We start from the raw sequence: 18,588 nt of genomic DNA on the forward strand, positions 1-18,588 counted from the left end.
TGACATAGATTTTTTGAAAACTAAAGTACACAATTTTAGGGGGAAGAAAATTGCGAAAGCGCCGGTTTTTTTTTTGCGAAAAATCGATATCGGAAAAATTACAAAAATGGCCTAGAAAATTCGGAGAAACTCGGCCACCGACTCTTATAGTCGATTTTTATAGTTTTTTCAATAAAAGTCGCAAAGAATCTCACTTTCTGTATTATCGATTTTCTTTGGCGCCAAGTTTCGGCCGCGTCGCGTGCGCGCGCGCGCGGCAGGCATTAACTTCTGAAAATGTGATTTCGATCAACGTCATCCACTTCATCAATCGTTCGATCACTTCGTCTTCTTTTTCCTTCTATTTGATAATAAAATGATAATAATACTCGTCGTCCCCCCTTTAAAATGTGATTGTGCGGTTTTGATTGACAGACACTGTCTTCTTCTTCTTCTTTTCCACTTTTTTATCGATACTGCAGCTGATTAGTTTTTGTTATATTTGTCATTGAAATCGCTTATCGAAAAGTTCAAATCGATAATTTTCGCCTTTCAGTGTAGCCGGCCGAAAGTTCTCGAATACCGGATTTTTTGTGTTTTCCGGTCACTTTTCTGGAAATTTTTTTGTTTTATATGATTATCACTTAAATCGCCAAAAAAATCGATCGAAAATTCAAATTTTAAAAATTATGGCCTAGAAAACTCCTGGCAAAAACTAGTCCCTCGCCCCCTTCTCTCGGTTTTTTTCCCCTATTTTTCCTTTGAATCTTGCTTTTGTTTGCACTATTTTTCATTTAAAAATCGATAATTTTGAGACCACGGTGGCCTAGAAATTTAGAAATTGCAAAAACTAGTCCCCCTTCGTTTTTTCGCCATTCTCTCAGTTTTTCTTCATTTTTCTTAGTTTTAGGCCTAAAAAAGCTTGAAAATATCGATTTTTCTGTCTAAAACCATCAAACTCTTCATCTTAGCGTGTTTTTCTCTGGAATTTTCGATTTTTTTTTCGTATTTTCAAAAAAAAAAGTTTTTATTTTTAACTTTTCTGTTTTCAGGGCCAGGGAATGCGCTGAAATTAAAACTCAATGAACAGCCAGGACCAACTATTTCTTCGTCGATTGGCACGGAACACGGGCCCACCGAGAACCGAACCGCCCACCGACGATGAGCTGTTGAAAGCGATCGTTTCGTGAGTTTTCGCTGAAAATAACCTGAAAAATCGATTTTTTAGGGTCAGGAACCCCTAAAATTGATTTTAAAATTAGAAAAATTGGAAAAAAATATTCAAGAATTAAAATTTTTTTTCTAAAAATTCAAATTTTCCAAAATTTCAGACTGCAAAACAAGAGAACCAACTTCGGCCGGTCGCTTTCGAACGATGTTATATTTTTTCGCGGAGAGTCAGAAGACGAAAAAGAGTGAGTTTTCAAGAAGCTCCGCCCACTTTTTTCCGATATCGATTTTTTCGAAAACAAATTTTTTTTTCGATTTTTTTCAATTTTTTTTCCAGAAAAAGTCTAATTTTCTGTTTTCCAATTCTTCTAACCATCTATTTTTTTTCTTTTTCTCAATTCCTAAGCTCCGCCCACATTTTTTCTCGCCTTCCCCCCCCCCCCCCCGCCTTTTGGCTCCATGGCAACCACGTCGCCGTTGGGAGAACAAAAAGGCAGGCAGGTTTCTGAGTGTGTTTTCGCCGACTCTAATGACTAGTACGAATTCAATTTTCTTCCTTCTTTTCTGAGTCACCTAAAAATTGAGAAAGAAAAACAATTTTTAAGCCTAAAAACTGGAATTATCAGTTTTTAGGCTTAAAAATCGATTTTTAGAGTCTTGAAATGATCAGAAAGTACTTGAAATCGCTTTAAATTGCCTTAAAATGCCTTAAAATTGCTTAAAGTTAGCGAAATTTGAAAATTTTCGCGGTGGCCGAGTTTGGGATTTCTAGGCCACCGACCGGTTTTCGGCTTGAATTTTCGCGATTTTGAAGGCTTTTTGATGACTTTTGTGTCTGGATTTTGCTGAAAAACTGCGGTTCTTTAAAAAAAAAATTTTTTTGAAAATTTTTTTCTGATCTACACCAATTTTTTGAGACTTTACAAAAATCTTTGATCTACTCTTTTTCGAAAAAATCGAAAAAGAAAAGTCATGAGAATTTTTTTTTTTCATTTTTCACCTGCATTTTTTTTCGGCTAAAAGCAGGTGAAAATTAATTTGTTTTTTTCGATTCTTATTTTTGAAAAATTGGCGAATTCTATACGAAAAATTTGAATTTACCGCGCCGCCTGGAAATTCTTCGATTTTCACAACCTGAGCGCTGGCCGAGTTTTTTTTTTTGGATTTCTAGGCCACCGGCGGCGAGAAATTTGCGATTTTTAGTCGAAATTTCAGCTTCAGCTTGTTGTTTTCTCAATAATTCATTATTAAAAAAAAAAAATTTTTATTAATTTTTTCATATTTTTCCCATTAGCGGAAATTAGAAAAAAAAACTGTCTAGAATATTCGAGAACATTCGCAATTCTCTAGAAACATCTATACGAATTATTATTGTTCTTTTTTCTCTGTCTGGACCGAAGATCTTGGCTGAAAAACTGAAAAAAATATTGAAAAAATCAATAAAATCTATGCTTCTTGCAGAGACGTCAACATCTCGCGACACCACGCGCACATCGACGTCACCTACAGTAATTTGGCGAAAAATTTGATCTACCGTATAGAGGATCACTCGGAGAACGGCACGTACATCAACGATCGACGGCTGTGTGTAAGTTTGGGGAGATTTGCCATGCGGAGCAGCTTCAAAATGAGCCCGAATTTGAGTGGTGGCCTAGAAATTCAAAACTCGGCCACCGCGAAAATTTTGAATTTTTGGCTCATTTTTTATTGATTTTTTGAGCTTCTCGATGCCTTCTCACCTTTTTTTCATCTAAAAATGACACTGGTGGCCTAGAAAATTCGAAAACTCGGTCACTTTGGAAATTGCCGATTTTTGGCTCAATTTTCATGAATTTTCGTGTATTTTCTGCCCATTTCCATTGATTTCTCAGATTTCCAGATGCTTTTAAATCTATCTTTCTCGAAAAAATCAAAATTTTCAAAAAAAAATTTTTTTTTGAAAAATTCCGGAAGAGTTTTTTTTTATTTTTCATGCTAAGTAGACGAGAAAATAGCGAGTTTTGACACAAAAATCGCGAAAATTCAAGCCGAAAAGTGTTTGGTGGCCTAGAAATCCAAAACTCGGCCACCGCGAAAATTTTGAATTTTGGTCGTTTTTCTCGGATTTTTCTGGCATTTTTGCCTGTTCTGTGGATTTCTGTTTTGAGGATCGCTTTCTCAACATATTTTCATTGAAAAAATCAGCTGATGGCCTAGAAATTTCAAAACTCGGCCACCTCAAAAAATTTCAAATTTTCGCATTTTTTATCATTTTTTTTTGCAGAAAGAAGAGCGACACATCCTCGAAATCGGTCAAGTCGTGAAATTCGGCCACCGAAACAGTCTGAGTCATCCGGCGGGCGCTGAAATTGCTCATCCAGAAGCGGACTTTGCGTTCATCGTCGATATGGCCGATGAGGATACGGTGCTGGGCCGGAAAGTGCTGAATATCAAGGATCGGAAGGTCAAAGTGTTGTCCAAGGAGTCGATTGTGCGCGACTTAGGCGTCAGGGACCATTCGGAGCCGCTTCCCGCTGCCACGCAGGTCATGGAGGCGGATTCGACGAATAATGGTGAGAAATTGATTGTTTTAAGGTCAAAAATCGATTTTGGGGTGTTTTTTTGGTTTTGGAAATTGAAAAGAGAGATTTTTAAGCCAGAAAATTCGAATTTTTCAAAAAATCAATATTTTCCAGGTCTTCCAGAACCTTCTGAATCCAACAACACCGCTCCATCGACGTCCACAGCTGGTCCATCGACTTCTGGAGACACTGCCACGTCATCGACGTCGGTCGCCACCTCGTCCTCGGCTCCGCCCACTTCCAGTCCAGTCAACGGATCGACGTCAAATGGATCGTTGACGGATTCAGAGCAGATGCCGGTAGGGGTTTTTCTGAGAATTTTAATCGAAAAATTTTGGCTGTTTTTGGAGGTTTTGGAGTTTGGTGGCCTAGAAAATGCCAAAAACTCGGTCATGGGTGTTTTCGGCGTTTTTGAGCGGTTTAGGAGGCTTTTTGAAAGTTCCATGGTCTATTTATCGAATTCTAGTCATTTTAAGAGTATTATTTCAGCAAAAATGTCTCCAAAATCATCAAAATTGATGGTGGCCTAGAAAATCGGGAAACTCGGCCACGGGTGTTTTTGGGCGTTTCTAAGGGTTTTTAAGGACTTTTTAAAGTATTTTAGGTTATTTTCAATGAATTCTAGCTATTTAAATAACTAAAAAAAATCTAAAAATACTGAAAATAAAACATTAGTGGCCTAGAAATTGCAAAAACTCGGCCATGGATGTTTTTGGCGTTTTTCGTTGATGTTTAGACGCTTTTTTATGCATCTTATGGCTGTTTAATGAATTCTAGTCATTTTAAGTGTTATTCCGGCAAAAAATCTCTGAAAATCGATGGTTTTGGAGATTGGTGGCCTAGAAAATCTGAAAACTCGGCCACGGGTGTTTTTGGGCTGTTTTCGAGGGGTTTTAGGTACTTTTTAGGGATTTCAGGGACTTTTTCATGAATTCTAGTGGCTTTTAGCGCTATTGAGCAGAAAAAAATCAAAAAAATCTCAAAAATTGATAGTGGCCTAGAAATGCCAAAAACTCGGCCACCTGGTTTTTTGGCCATTTCAAAGCGAATTTTCGGAATTTTCACTAATTTATCGATTTTCAGTGCACATCATCATCGTCGTCCTCATCGATTATTCTGCTGAACGCACCCGCCAAAGCGCCGCACGAATCGCGTTTCGACGATCCCAAGAATCTGTCACGTCACCGTTTAACCCGCGTGTCGAAACAGTTTGCGGACAAGCTCATGGAGCAATACGCGCGGCTCCTCGTTCAAATTCCCGCTCTCGAAGCGCACAAAGACGCCGTCACCGAGCTGCTCAGCGTTCACTGCTGTGTGTACACCCAATTCTTGACCCGGGACCAGAAATTGGAACTATTGAGAAAGCAGTGCGCTGATGACGCCGAAACGAAGGAGCTGGCTGAGTTTTGCGAACCAATGGCCGAGTTTTTGGCGGCCGAGGACGAGCAGGAGAAGACTGTTGAGCTGAACGACCTAGTAGAGCAGTTGGCAGCCGATGGATCCCCGAAAAAGGACACCATGCCGTGGGTGCACAGTGAGACGAGCGCTTTTCGATCTACGGCAACACCGCCGACGTCGGGAATCTGGAAACCGAGGGCACGGAATCCGCTGAACTCTGAGCAGCACTACATCAACCATCTACGATCCCTGAACGTGGCTCATGAGAAGGTGGAGCCGTTGGCAGATGCGGCGGCGCGTAATGGACAGCTTCAAGCTTTCAGCCCGACGTCGTTCAGCTTCTACCACGCGGTTCAGTTGGCCACTTTCAGCAATTACGCATATGGAAAGTGCCATTATCAGCATTATTTGACGCCGGTGAGGCGAGCGGTGGATGTGGTGCCGATTGCCGGGGCCGGTGGGGGCCACGGACACATCGGAGTGATTGCTCATGCGCCGGGCCGCGAGCGAATCGACATTGACGAGGAGAGACACTCGGCGAGCTCGGGATCCACCACCGACAACAACTTCTCGAGACGACGTACGGATTCGGAAGAGAGCGAGATCGATGTCGTTGGCACGGAAGATGACGATGCTCCACAAGTCCCACAGATTGCCGCAGAATCTCCAGAAGACGTGGTCGCCCCTGCTGCTCCAGAAAATGCTCCAGAATCGCCAGATGCCGAAGACGCCGAGGAGGAGGAGATGGAGGAGATGGAAGGCGAGGAGACGGAATCCACACCGACACCATCGCCAGACGACGTTGTTAAGGTAAAAATCGAATTCCCCCATGCAATTTGACCCTGGCACCCCTTTTCAAACGTCCAAAACGAGCCATTTTAGGCCTTTTACGGCCTAAAAACCACTGGTGGCCTAGAATCCGACACCCCCGGCCTAACTTTTTAAATCTTCATTTTTCCGACTTGAAACTTGTGAATTCGAATTCCTCGCAAAAAACTACCCTAGGACGATTTCCCCTGGCTCCCCTTGCGGCCCGTTTTGGCCCGAAACCACCGGTGGCCTAGGATCCGATACCCGTGGCCTAGAAATTCAACTTGCGTTGAACCTAGGCATGATTATACTCGTTTGAAAGCCCAATGCGAGACAAATCCAATGGTATAAATTTCGTGGCCTAGAAATTCACTGGTGGCCTAGAAAATCCAAAACTCGGCCATCTAGGAAATTTTCGATTTTGGACCATTTTTAGAAAACAATTTTTTCCAGGAACCCGAAATCGATCTTCGCCAATCGACGACGCCACGAATGGAAGCGCAATCCACCCCGTCTGCCGTCGTCTCCACTGGTCCCACTCCTCTGAGTTCTCCGATTCCCAAGAAGACGTCAGAAGACGTGACGCCACCTTCAGAATCCACTCTCAAGGAAAACGCAGAAAAAGCAGCAGATACTGTAGAGGAAGTCGTGAAGGAGAACGTCAAAAAGATCAAAGCGATCGCCGCAACGATGACACCGTCTTCTGGAGCGCCAACGTCATCTGGAGCGACGCCATCGACGTCGGACGCTTCTGCTTCGAAGAAAAAGAAGACGTCAACGTCGTCACCCAAAGAGCGTCGAATGAAGCAGTTGGACGATGCGTCGTCGGCCGAATCGGATTCAGAAGATGACGGCGGTAAGAAGAAGGCGAAGACGTCGAGACGATCTACACGTAAGGCGACGTCGCCAAGGAAGCCGAGGAAGGACGATGAAGACGTGGCAAATGATGAAACGTCGAAAAAGGAGACGCCAAAGACACGCCGGAAGCCCGCAGCTCGACGGACCGATGGTGAAGGAACGACGTCGTCGCGTCGGAAACGAGCTGTCGACGACGATGGAAGTGAGCAGGAGCCGCAGCCGAGAAAGCAGCAGCGACGTGGAAGGGTGAGCAATCTTATTGAATTCCCCATAAAATTTGACCCCGGAAACCATTTTTAAACGTTCAAATTGGACCGTTTTGGGCCTAAATCCGCCTCGTGGCCTAGAATCCGACAACCCTGGCCTAACTTTGTTAATCGTTATTTTTCTCCCGTGAAGCCTGCAAAATCGAATTCCTTGCAAAAAACTACCCTAGACGCGTTTTCCCGGCTTCCCTGTGACCCTTTTTGGCCCAAAACCACCCATGGCCTAGAATCCGACACCCGTGGCCTAGGAATTCAACCTGTTTCAAACCTAGGCATGATTATACTCGTTTGAAAGCCCATTCAAAGGCAAATCCAATGGTTTGAATTTCACGGCCTAGAAATCCACTGGTGGCCTAGAATCCGACACCCATGGCCTAACTTTTTAAATCTTCATCTTCCACACTTGAAACTTGTAAATTCGAATTCCTTGCAAAAAACTACTCTAGAACGTTTATCTCCAGCTCCCCTAGGACGCGTTTTGACCCATAACCAATAGTGGCCTAGAATCCGACACCCGTGGCCTAGGAATTCAACCTGTTTCAAACCTAGGCATGATTATACTCGTTCGAAAGCCCATCGAAAACCAAATCTGATGGTATGAATTTCACGGCCTAGAAATCCACTGGTGGCCGAGAAATCCAAAATCAAATTTTCCAAGATATTACAGAAGAAGAACGGCGACGATTCGGATGATGCGGACAAGGAGAAGTGCGGCGTGGCGAAACTGTCGCACTGTTTGTGTGTGAAATTGGAAAGGCGGAAGGATTTGCAATGGGTAAGTCTGGTGGCCTAGAAAAATCTATAGTGGCCTAGAAAACCAAATTCAAAGGAAAGTGGGCTTGAGTATACTCATTTGAAAGTGCATTGGCAGACGAATCGAATGGTAGAAGTTTAATGGCCTAGAAATTCGCCCACGGCCTAGAAATCCAAATTCACTGATTTTGAGTCCCATATAGCCTAGAAAACCCCCCCCCCCCCCCCAATTTTTTCTCTTCCAGGTGTCGTGCTCGGACTGCAGCCAGTGGTTCCACGTGTACTGTGTCCGTCTCAACAACCAAAGCTACGCAGAAGAGGACGTCTTCTCGTGTTGTGGACCCAACGCGTCGCCAGAAGCCGTCGCCAGTCTGGCCGGCGAAGTTGCCGCCCAATACCGAGACCTGAGGCATCAGGAGAAAATCGAATCACTGGAGCGAATTTGAATTTTTGCAATTTTTTTCCCGAATTTCCCGCCTAAAAAATTTTTTTGAAAAAAATTTTTTTTTTTGAGTTATTTAACTTCCCGCCGTTTTCTTTCTTCTAGCCCCCAGGAATATATAACACACATAATTAGTAACACCGAGGTAGCATTTCACATTTTTTTTCCCAAATTTTCAGATTTTCGAAAAATCTGAAAATATCGATTTTTCCCTATTTTCTCTTCACCCGAAAATCTTCCCCACACACATTGGTCCACTCTCGTCTCTATTTTGATCCTAATAGCGGGTTATTGATTTTTTTTTCCGCCCTAACCAAGCCCACACACACCCAAAAAAAATTTGTTTTTTTTTCATTTTTTTTCTTTTTATTGATTTTTGAAAAATTCAAAACTTTGAATTTTTTGAATTTCCCGCCCAACCAACGCGTTGTGAATTTATTATTATTTTTACAGTAAAAACCCGAGTAAAACTCCCCCAACCCCGCCCCTTTTTTGAGAAAAAAAATATCTACCTTTACACATAATCACACTAAGCCCCGCCCCTTTTTTTCCTCTCACACCATCCCGATTTTCCGCCCCAAAGCCCCGCCGCCCCTTTTTTGATCCCAGTTTCTGCTCCAAACACTCAAATGGTCCTCAGTCCTCCCGTTTTTCATTTCTCACTCACACTCAGCCAAAATGCCTCAAGCCACGCCCCCTTTTTTCCCCGTTAATGCCCTCTAGCCACGCCCCTTTTTCCCGCCTAATTTTTTCTTCGTATTTTTTTCTGTTCGAAAATGTGTGTGTGGTGCCTTTTTTCTTCCTATTTTTTCTTGTTGTGAAAAACCCGGAATAAACAGTAATCCCGATGAGAAAATGTTGTTTTTTTTGCTGAAATTTCAGAAAATTGAAAAATCGATAAAAAAGGAAAATTTTTATTTCACAGAAATAATTGAGAAAATTCATGAAAAAAGAGAAAAAAACCCGAATTTTGAAAATCGACCTGCAAGCTTTTTGTTCAGCGGAGCGCGCTTGCGCGGCGCCGAAATTGGAAAAACCGAGTTTTCCGGATTTTAAAAGCTTTTTTTATGATGAAAAATTAGTAAAAAGGGGTTTTTGAGTGTTTCCAAAGCTATTATTTGTTGAAAAGCTCGAAATTTGAGAAAAAAAATTAAATACTGGAATTTTTCGAAAAAAAAAACATTTTTGTTTCAATTTTTCCCACAAACTGTTTGCTTTTTGCACTTAAAATGTGTGTTCGAGCCTAATAACGATAATAATCATTCAGGATTCCGAAAAAAACCGATAAAATTTGGCTGAAAATCGGATTTTTGAAGTTTTACCGCCGCGCAAGCGCGCTCTATCGAACTAAATGTATTTTTTGTATTTTGGGCTGTTTTTCAGCTCAAAAACCGCGTAAGCTGTGTGTTTGATCCAGAAAAGCAATGATAAACAACGAAAATTCCGGGAAAACGACCAAAATCGATAAAATTTGGCTGGAAATCGAATTTTTGAATTTCGGCGCCGCGCAACTGCGCTCCACTGAACTCAGCTGATTTTCTGGATTTTAAAAGATGTCTTCATGATGAAATACTGGTTAAAAGCGTTTTTAAGTGTTTCGGAAGCTGATATTTGCTGAAAAACTCGAAATTTGCGAAAAAGTTAGTTATTTAATTATTTCTTTATGACGTTTCTATGGAAAATTAAAAAAAAAAGAGATGACGGGTGGATGCTGGTTGAGGGTATCTGGATTTTAGGGTTTTTAGACTTCTTGGATTCTCTAGATTCCTGGATTCCTGGATTCCTCAATTCTTTGGATTTTTAGATTTTTCAGATTTTCGAATTTTCACAATAAGTCACATTTTTCTCTGGTTTTATAGGGATCATTTTGGTTCCAAAACCAACTTTCTAGCTCTCCTAGGAGCCGAAGTACAGTCATTCAAAGTTTTGAAGAGACGCAGGCAGTTAGAGTTAGAGACGCAGCGTGTTTCGTCGTCTGCGTCTCTCCAGAACTTCAAATGGCTGTATCTCGGCTTCCAGATGACGAGCTAGACGAGCTAGAGCTAGACGAGCCAGACGAGCTAGAAGGTTCGTTTTTCCGCAGAAATGTTTAAAATTCTTAGTCTTGTCAAATCATGAAAAAAAATTTTATTTTGGTTCAATTTTGGATTTTTAAAGAGTTTCAGGATTCTTATTGTTTCAGAACTTTCAGAATCTTCAAATTTTCAGATTTTTTTTGATGTTTTAAGATTTCTTAGACTTTTCGAAATTCAGTTTTTCATTTTTCCATGATTGTGGACTATCTATTTTTTTTGTGCTATTTTTCATTTTCCTCAGCAAATGCGCTCCATCGCACAAGGTTCCTCCTCCTGAATGCCCAAAAAACACAGCAACGAGGTTCTGTCATCAGACCTTTTTCCTACTCTCTCTGTGTGTCTCTCGTCGTCTGCGCCTCTCCGGGTGTACATCCTCGTCGTCCCAGCTGACAAGCAGGGCGTAGAGAGTGTTCTCTCGGGAGATGACGCAGACGAGAAGCGAGAGAGTGAGAGGGCGAAAAGAAAAGTGGCTAACACATGCAGCGAATCGATCACTGCTCACAGAGAGTGTCTTTTATTCATACTTGTAAAATTCCGGGCCGGCCCGGAAGGCCCGATAGCAAAAATTTTGTCATTTTTAACTGAATTTTGAGCTCTCAATACAATTTTCTATATTTTTTTGGTGCTTTTTGGATTGTTTGTCTGTTTGATCGAAAAATATTTTAAAAAACTCGAAAAAAATTTTTTGATCGAAAAAAATCACATAAGGGTCCCCCCTTATGTGTTTTTTGAAATTTTCAAAACCTCTGGAATAACAGGCCCGCCGGGCCGGGCCCGGGCCGTTACAAGTATGCTTTTTTTGTTCCAGTCCTTTTTTTCTTTTTCGCTGGATTTTTAGAAAAATTGAAACATCGAAAATGACGAAATATTACTCTCGTCCGAAATCAATGCACGCTGCGGCCTAAAATTTACTCAAAATCGCATCGTCGGTCGCACAGCGAAAAAACAAATTGATGCATGCGCCTTTAAATACCGTACCTCGGACGTTTTTTTATTTTGGGCCCTATTTGGCTGTTTTTTTTCTATTTTATAAGAAAAATAAATTAAAGATTTATAAGAATTACACAAAATTAGACAGAAACAAGCGAAAAAATGAGAGAAATTTGAGAAAATTCGATAAATGTTGAGGTACTGTATTAAAGGCGCGTGCAATAATTTGAAAAATACAGTAAGGTTCTCTCTGTGGGAGCTAAGCTCCGCCCACCGTTGTTTTCTCGGCCGCAACGTGCATTGGTTTCGGACAAGAGTAATAGTTGGAAATCTTGAAATCCTGAAATTAGAGAATTTCAAATTCTAGGAAAACCAGAAAATCCAAAAAATCAGATTTTCAGAAATTTCAGCTTATTTTTGAAAAACCAAAAAAAAAACCCAAATTCCAGGAAATTTTAAAACTTAGATTTGAAAATTCTCCAAAAGTTCGAAATTTCAGAAAAACCTAAACATCCAGAAAATTCGAAAAACTCGAAAAACTGAGAAATCCAGGATTTTTAGAAAAATCAAAATTTTGGGAAAATATCCAAAAAGTTCATATCCTCAGCGGTTCCTGGATTCCTGGATTCCTCAATTCTTCGGATTTTTAGATTTTTCAGATTTTCGATTCTTCACAATAAGTCATACTTTTCTCTGGTTTTATAGGGATCATTTTGGTTCGAAAACCAAGTTCCTAGCTTTCCTACAAGCCGAGATACGGTCATTTAAAGTTTAGGAGAGACGCAGACAGCTAGAGTTAGAGACGCAGCGTGTCTCGTTGTCTGCGTCTCTCCAAAACTTCAAATGCTATATCTCGGCTTCCAGAAGGGCTAGAAGGTTCGTTTTTCCACAGAAAATTTAAGGGAGACCCGAAAAACCGGAAAAAAAACCAAAAATCCAAAAATTCAGAATTTCTGTTTCCTCAGAAAAACCAAAAAAAACCCAAATTCCAGGAAATTTTAAAACTTAGATTTGGAAATTCTCCAAAAGTTCGAAATTTCAGAAAAACCTAAGAATCCAAACATTTTGGGAAAAGAAATTCGAAAATTCGAAAAACTCGAAAAACTGAGAAATCCAGGATTTTTAGGAAAATCAAAATTTTAGGAAAAAATCCAAAAAGTTCATATCCTCAGCGGTTCCTGGATTCCTGGTTTCCTGAATTCCTCAATTCTTTGGATTTTTAGATTTTTCAGATTTTCGAATTTTCACAATAATTCATATTTTTGTCTGGTTTTATAGGGATCATTTTGGTTCGAAAACCAAGTTCCTAGCTTTCCTACAAGCCGAGATACGGTCATTTAAAGTTTAGGAGAGACGCAGACAGCTAGAGTTAGAGACGCAGCGTGTCTCGTTGTGTGCGTCTCTCCAAAACTTCAAATGCTATATCTCGGCTTCCAGAAGGGCTAGAAGGTTCGTTTTTCCACAGAAAATTTAAGGGAGACCCGAAAAACCGGAAAAAAAATCCAAAAATTCAAAAATTCAGAATTTCTGTATCCTCAGAAAAACCAAAAAAAACCCAAATTCCAGGAAATTTTAAAACTTAGATTTGGAAATTCTCCAAAAGTTCGAAATTTCAGAAAAACCTAAGAATCCAAACATTTTGGGAAAAGAAATTCGAAAATTCGAAAAACTCGAAAAACTGAGAAATCCAGGATTTTTAGAAAAATCAAAATTTTAGGAAAATATAAAAAAAGTTCATATCCTCAGAAAAATTGGAAATTCCAGCAAATTTCAGAAGACTAATTTTCAGGAATTCTTAAATTGAAACTTTTCCAAAAATTCCAAGTTCTAGAAAAATTAGAAAATCTGAAAATATAGAAAGCTTAGGATTTCTGAAATTTCAAATTCTAGAAAAATCTGAAAAAAAAATCATTTTAAAAATCCAGAAATTCCTAAGTTTTACGAATTTTGGAAAAATTGGAATTTCCAAGAAAACCCCAAAAAAAAATCGAAAATTCAAAGAAGTTAATCGACTCATCTGAATCGTTCAAAATCCTTAAAAACCCATAGAAAACCTATAATTACTCGGATATTTTCAGGGCCGGGAAAATCAATCAATCGATAATTTCAATTAGGCGAGAACGAAGCGATGGTAAAAACGGTAAAAATTTCGTGGCCTAGAATCCGACACCCATGGCCTAACTTTCTTATTCTCCAATTGTTTTGACTGAAACTTGTGAATTCGAATTCCCCGCTAAAAACTACCCTATAGCGTTTTTCACCGTCATCCTTGCGCCCCGTTTTGACCCCATACCACTGGTGGCCTAGGATCCGACACCCCGGCCTAACTTTTGAAATCTTAATTTTTTCAACTTGAAACTTGTGAATTCGAATTCCCCGCTAAAAACTACCCTACAGCGTTTTTCACCGTTATCCTTGCGCCCCGTTTTGACCCCATACCACGGTGGCCTAGGATCCGACACCCGTGGCCTAGAATGTCGACTTGTTTCAAACCTAGGCATGATTATACTCATTTCAAAGCCCATTGAATACCAAATCTGATGGTTTCAATGTCATGGCCTAGAAATCCACTGGTGGCCGAGAAGTCCAAAATCAATTTTACCAAGATATTACAGAAGAAGAACGGCGACGATTCGGATGATGCGGACAAGGAAAAGTGCGGCGTGGCGAAACTGTCGCACTGTTTGTGTGTGAAATTGGAAAGGCGGAAGGATTTGCAATGGGTGAGTGGCCTAGAAAACGCTAGCTGGCCTAGAAAACCAAATTCAAAGGAAACTAAGCTTAAGTATACTCATTTTGAAGCTGGTTAACAGCTGAAATCAACACAGCTAGTTTCGTTGCCTAAAAATTAGCCCATGGCCTAGAAATCCAAATTTACTGATTTTGAGCCCCATATAGCCTAGAAACCCCCAATTTTTCTCTTCCAGGTGTCGTGCTCGGACTGCAGCCAGTGGTTCCACGTGTACTGTCTCCGTCTCAACAACCAAAGCTACACAGAAGAGGACGTCTTCTCGTGTTGCGGACCCAACGCGTCTCCAGAAGCCGTCGCCAGTCTAGCCGGCGAAGTTGCCGCTCAATACCGAGAATTGAAGCATACGACGAAAATTGAAGCATACGACGAAGCACTGAAGCAGGGTTATTGATTTTTTTTTTCTCCGCCCACACACCCGAAAAATGATATCTTTTTTGCATGTTTTTCTTCTTTTCGATTTTTGAAAATTTCGAAAATTTTGAAAATGTTGAATTTCCCGCCAAACCCCCGAGTTGTGAATTTTTATTTTTTCAGTATAATTTGGGTATCTCGTTGCCCCTTCAAAAAAACCCAAGTAAAACTCCCCTAATTTTCTTCTGTTTTTTTGAAAACCTGGAATAAACCGTGCTGAAATTACAGAAAATTAAAAAATCGATAAAAAAAGAAAATGAATGTTTATTTCACAGAAATTATTTTTAAGAATTTGCGAAAAAAAGAGTTAAAATGGGCTTGAAAAAAAAAATCGAATTTCGAACTGCAAACTTTTCGTGCAGCGGAGCGCGCTTGCGCGGCACCGAGATTCGAAAAATTGGAATTTTTGTCTCTTCTAACTTAATTAACAGTTTTATCGGCAGAAAAACGATGAAAATCGATAAAATTTGGCTGAAAATCGGATTTTTGAAAGTTAGGCGCAATGCAAGCGCGCTCCATTGAACTAAACGCATTTTTGGCTGTGTTCCCGACGAAAATCGCTAAAAATGTGTGTTCTAAGCCCGAAAAGCAATATTAAGCGATGAACGTTTTGAAAAAACTATGAAAACTCGATGAAAATTAGCTGAAAATCGTATTTTTCGAATTTTCGCGCCGCGCAAGCGCGCGCGACTGAACTAGACTTTTTGCATTTTTTTGACCGTTTTTTTTCTAGAAAAGCGCGTAAAAAGTGTGTTTTTGAGCCTAAAAAGCGAAAACATTGACGAAAAAAACGATGAATATTGATAGAAATTTGTTTTTTTTTCGAAAAACTGAAATTTATTAATTTCTAGAGTTTTCCAACAGAAAATAGTTATTGAACAATTGAAAAACGTTTTCTGCCAGTTAGGAAAAAAAAACAGAAATTTCAGTTTTTCAAATTTTCAGGGCGCGCAACGGCGCTCCACTGAGCAAAAACCAATTTTTGCGTATTTTTGGCTGTTTCTGCTTTCAAAAAGCACGTAAAATGTGTGCTCGAGCCTAATACGCAATAGTAATCAGTGAGAAGTTCGAAAAACGACAAAAATCGATAAAAAATCGCATAGCGTTCAAAAAGCGCGCTCCATTGAACAAAAAAGGTTCGCAGTTCACAAAAACAAAGGCATCACACGATTCTGGGAGTGATGGTGGCCGGCACGATTTCTCATTTCCTTGAAATACACTTTTTGGCTCGACGACTTCTCGAACCAGAATTTCTCATATTTAATGGCAGTGTCCAAGGGCATATTGATCCAATGAGCTCCAGGTTCCGTAGGGAATGGGTCCTGATTGATTACGATGAATAGTTTCATGATTTGTTGATGCCGAGTGGCCAGCGGAGTCTGAGATTGCCAGGAATCCGGGGCAGCGTGGAACTTTTCAGATTCTGGGAGGTTGTATTCATAAATCTGAAAATAATTTTATGTAGTTTGTAGTTTGTAGTCTTTTTCTAGTCCTCTACCTCTAACGCCAATCTCGCATAATATTCTCCTCGTGTCGCAGATGCCAAAAACGCATTCTCCTCGATCATCATCGCCTTCTCCTTGACCGCCACGTGGATTGAGCTCTGAAGATGCTCACGGAGCCGGTCGGGCACGAAATTCCGCCAATGCGGGAGTGGATGAATATCTGGCATCGGCAAAAATGGGTTTCCATTGAAATCCACGAATAGGGGTTCGACAAGAGGTGGAGTGCTTGGGTCTTCTGGAGCATCAGCAGAAGTTGGAGCTGAAAAATCAAAATTTTTATTGAAAATTTGAACTAGGCTCATCAAGAGCTCCAAAATGAGTATAATCATGCCTAGAATCGGTCTACATTGAGAAAGAGGGTTAGAGACGCAGGGTGTCTGGTTTCTCTGACTCTCGCGCTTTTGGAAATGACATAACTCAGCCAGTTTCAGCTCAATTTTGATGAAAGTACTATCGATCGGTTTGACATAAAAAGAGCTTCAAAATGAGTATAAACATGACCATATTTGGAAAATTTTGGAATTGTTCGAAAATGTTGAATTAATCGTAACTTTCTTTGTTTGCGTCCTATCCGAAAAATAATTGTGGATTTGAACTTGGCTTGTCAAAAGCTTCAAAATGAGTATAATCATGCCTAGAATCGGTTTACATTGAGAAAGAGGGTTAGAGACGCAGTGTGTCTGGTTTCTCTGACTCTCGCGCCTTTGGAAATGACGTAACTCAGCCAGTTTCAGCTCAATTTTGATGAAAGTACTATCGATCGGTTTAACTCAAAAAGAGCTTCAAAATGAGTATACTCATGACTAGGTGTGGAGAAATGTTTTTTTTTGGGTCCCACCACGAAAATTGTTTTAAAAAACTGTTTTTCAAATATAGGTCGTGTTTATACTCATTTTGAAGCTCAATACCTCAGAAATTCGGATTTTCAGGTTTAAGTCGCGGAGAATACGTCCAGAAAAATCAGCTAGACAAAATAAACCAACCTGGTTCCCCTTGCCGATTCTTGCATGGTCCACAGACTAGACAATCCCCATTGGTGCATTCTCGCCAGTGCTTGATGAGAGTCAACATGTTGAAGTGCTCGGCGTCTGTAATAGTAATCTTGAGTTGCTGGGTCCCATTTCCTCCAAAAACCTTTCCTGTCTTCCCTCCTTAAAAAACGGACTACAAATGGACCAAAAATGGGTCAAAAACTGGAAGACTCTTAACTGTTTTCAGAATCAACATTTTCTGAGGAAACAAAATGGATATGATAGAACAGTTCAAGAGCTACAAATTGATATTATTTTGAATACTGTATCTTCTCTGTCAACAAAGTTACAGATCATTTTCAGCCTATGCCCAAGTAGAACACCACCCTTTCCCTAGACTTGCACTTCAACCTCAAATTTCTCGTTTCCTGAAACAGACATTGACAGTTTGCCAACTGATAAAATTTTTATCATAACATCCTTAACATCAGTTAACAAAATTTTGATATTTTTCACAGGAGCAGAGATAATTGAGCTCAAACCCCCTACCTTCACAATATGCCCGGCAACGTATCAGTTGGATCAGCGATTTCTGCATATCCGGACAGTGGCTTCTAGAGCAGCATGGCTCACAAATTAAGTGTCCCTGAAGGATGAGTTGGAGGCGAGCCTGAAAAAATATTTGGTCCTTGACACGGCCGGCCACAGCTTTCCGTCCTTACCATATACTTCTGCCTGCAATCATATCCATGAAGAATCTTGAGCAATTTCTCCTGATGCTCTTTCGCATTCTCGGCGGTAATTTGAATTTCTGGAGCCCTAGCTTCTCCTAAATGCCAATCATCAAACTCGTGACGTGGCTCTGGTGTTGTTTCATTGATCGGAATGATTCGTGTTGGATGCGTCTTTTCGGAATGCGCCGGATGACTTGTACCAATTACTTTCTCCTTGATCGCTGTGAATAGTTTTGGGAGCACTCCTGTGGATTCTGGAGCCGCCTCTGGAGCTTCTGGGGGATTTGAATCCTCGTTTTGAGATTCCTGAGATCTCTCGGATGCCTCCTCAATTGGTTGCACTTTAGCAGAGTTTTCGCCACAGAACAGGAATCTTAGAAAGCCACAGCACAAATTTGGGGGTACTGTAGTGGTTTCTGGCGGTGGCTGGGCTACTGGATCCACCATTCGAGGTCCTGAAATCATAAAGAATTGAAAAAGATTCTCAAAAAACCAAAAAAAAAATAGTATATCAAAGATTTTCACAGAACCCAAATCCTCTAAAAGTGACTTTCGGTGAAGCTCCGCCCATTCATCTCCATGGCGACGACACACGCGCCATGGAATGGGTTCTAACACCCGTACAAGTTGATTAAATCCCATAAAACATGGGAAAAAAACGTACCGATTGGCATTCTGCTTTTTGATGATGTTTGGAAGGATCTGGAAAAAAATCTAGAAGAAAAAAATCCGGGGGAATTCGCCCATCAAAGATCTTCTAAAAGTTGAAGGTTCTGCTGAGCTACGCGGATGAGCAATTTTTGCCAAATCAAAATTTCAACTAGAAATTTTTACTTTTCTCACTGAGAGCTACAAAATGAGTATAAACATGACTAGAATTGGTTTACATTGAGAAATGGGGTTAGAGACGCAGCGTGTCTGGTTTCTCTGACTCTCGCGCCTTTGGAAATGGCGTAACTCAGCCAGTTTTAGC

At 40.5% G+C, this 18,588-nt stretch overlaps 2 protein-coding genes across 2 annotated transcripts; one reads left to right on the top strand and one right to left on the bottom strand.

The window, feature by feature from the left end:
* Window positions 1-1,076: 1,076 nt before the first annotated feature.
* Window positions 1,077-14,367, top strand: CBG00879 (the record flags this gene model as incomplete). Its single annotated transcript, XM_002629620.1, has 10 exons — window positions 1,077-1,165; window positions 1,311-1,394; window positions 2,611-2,737; window positions 3,413-3,701; window positions 3,960-4,009; window positions 4,794-5,918; window positions 6,372-7,022; window positions 7,677-7,750; window positions 13,806-13,965; window positions 14,170-14,367. Coding segments are annotated over 10 exons (2,847 nt in total), but the record flags the coding sequence as incomplete, so codon positions are not given.
* Window positions 14,368-15,550: 1,183 nt separating this feature from the next.
* Window positions 15,551-18,289, bottom strand: CBG25455 (the record flags this gene model as incomplete). Its single annotated transcript, XM_045241700.1, has 6 exons — window positions 15,551-15,850; window positions 15,904-16,169; window positions 16,894-16,998; window positions 17,431-17,551; window positions 17,604-18,070; window positions 18,280-18,289. 6 exons carry the CDS (start codon window positions 18,287-18,289, stop codon window positions 15,551-15,553), a joined length of 1,269 nt encoding a protein of 422 aa, XP_045097977.1.
* Between the last annotated feature and the right edge of the window lie 299 nt (window positions 18,290-18,588).

The sequence above is a fragment of the Caenorhabditis briggsae genome, assembly GCF_000004555.2.
Source record: "Caenorhabditis briggsae complete genome, chrII, whole genome shotgun sequence".
Classification (NCBI taxonomy): domain Eukaryota; kingdom Metazoa; phylum Nematoda; class Chromadorea; order Rhabditida; family Rhabditidae; genus Caenorhabditis; species Caenorhabditis briggsae.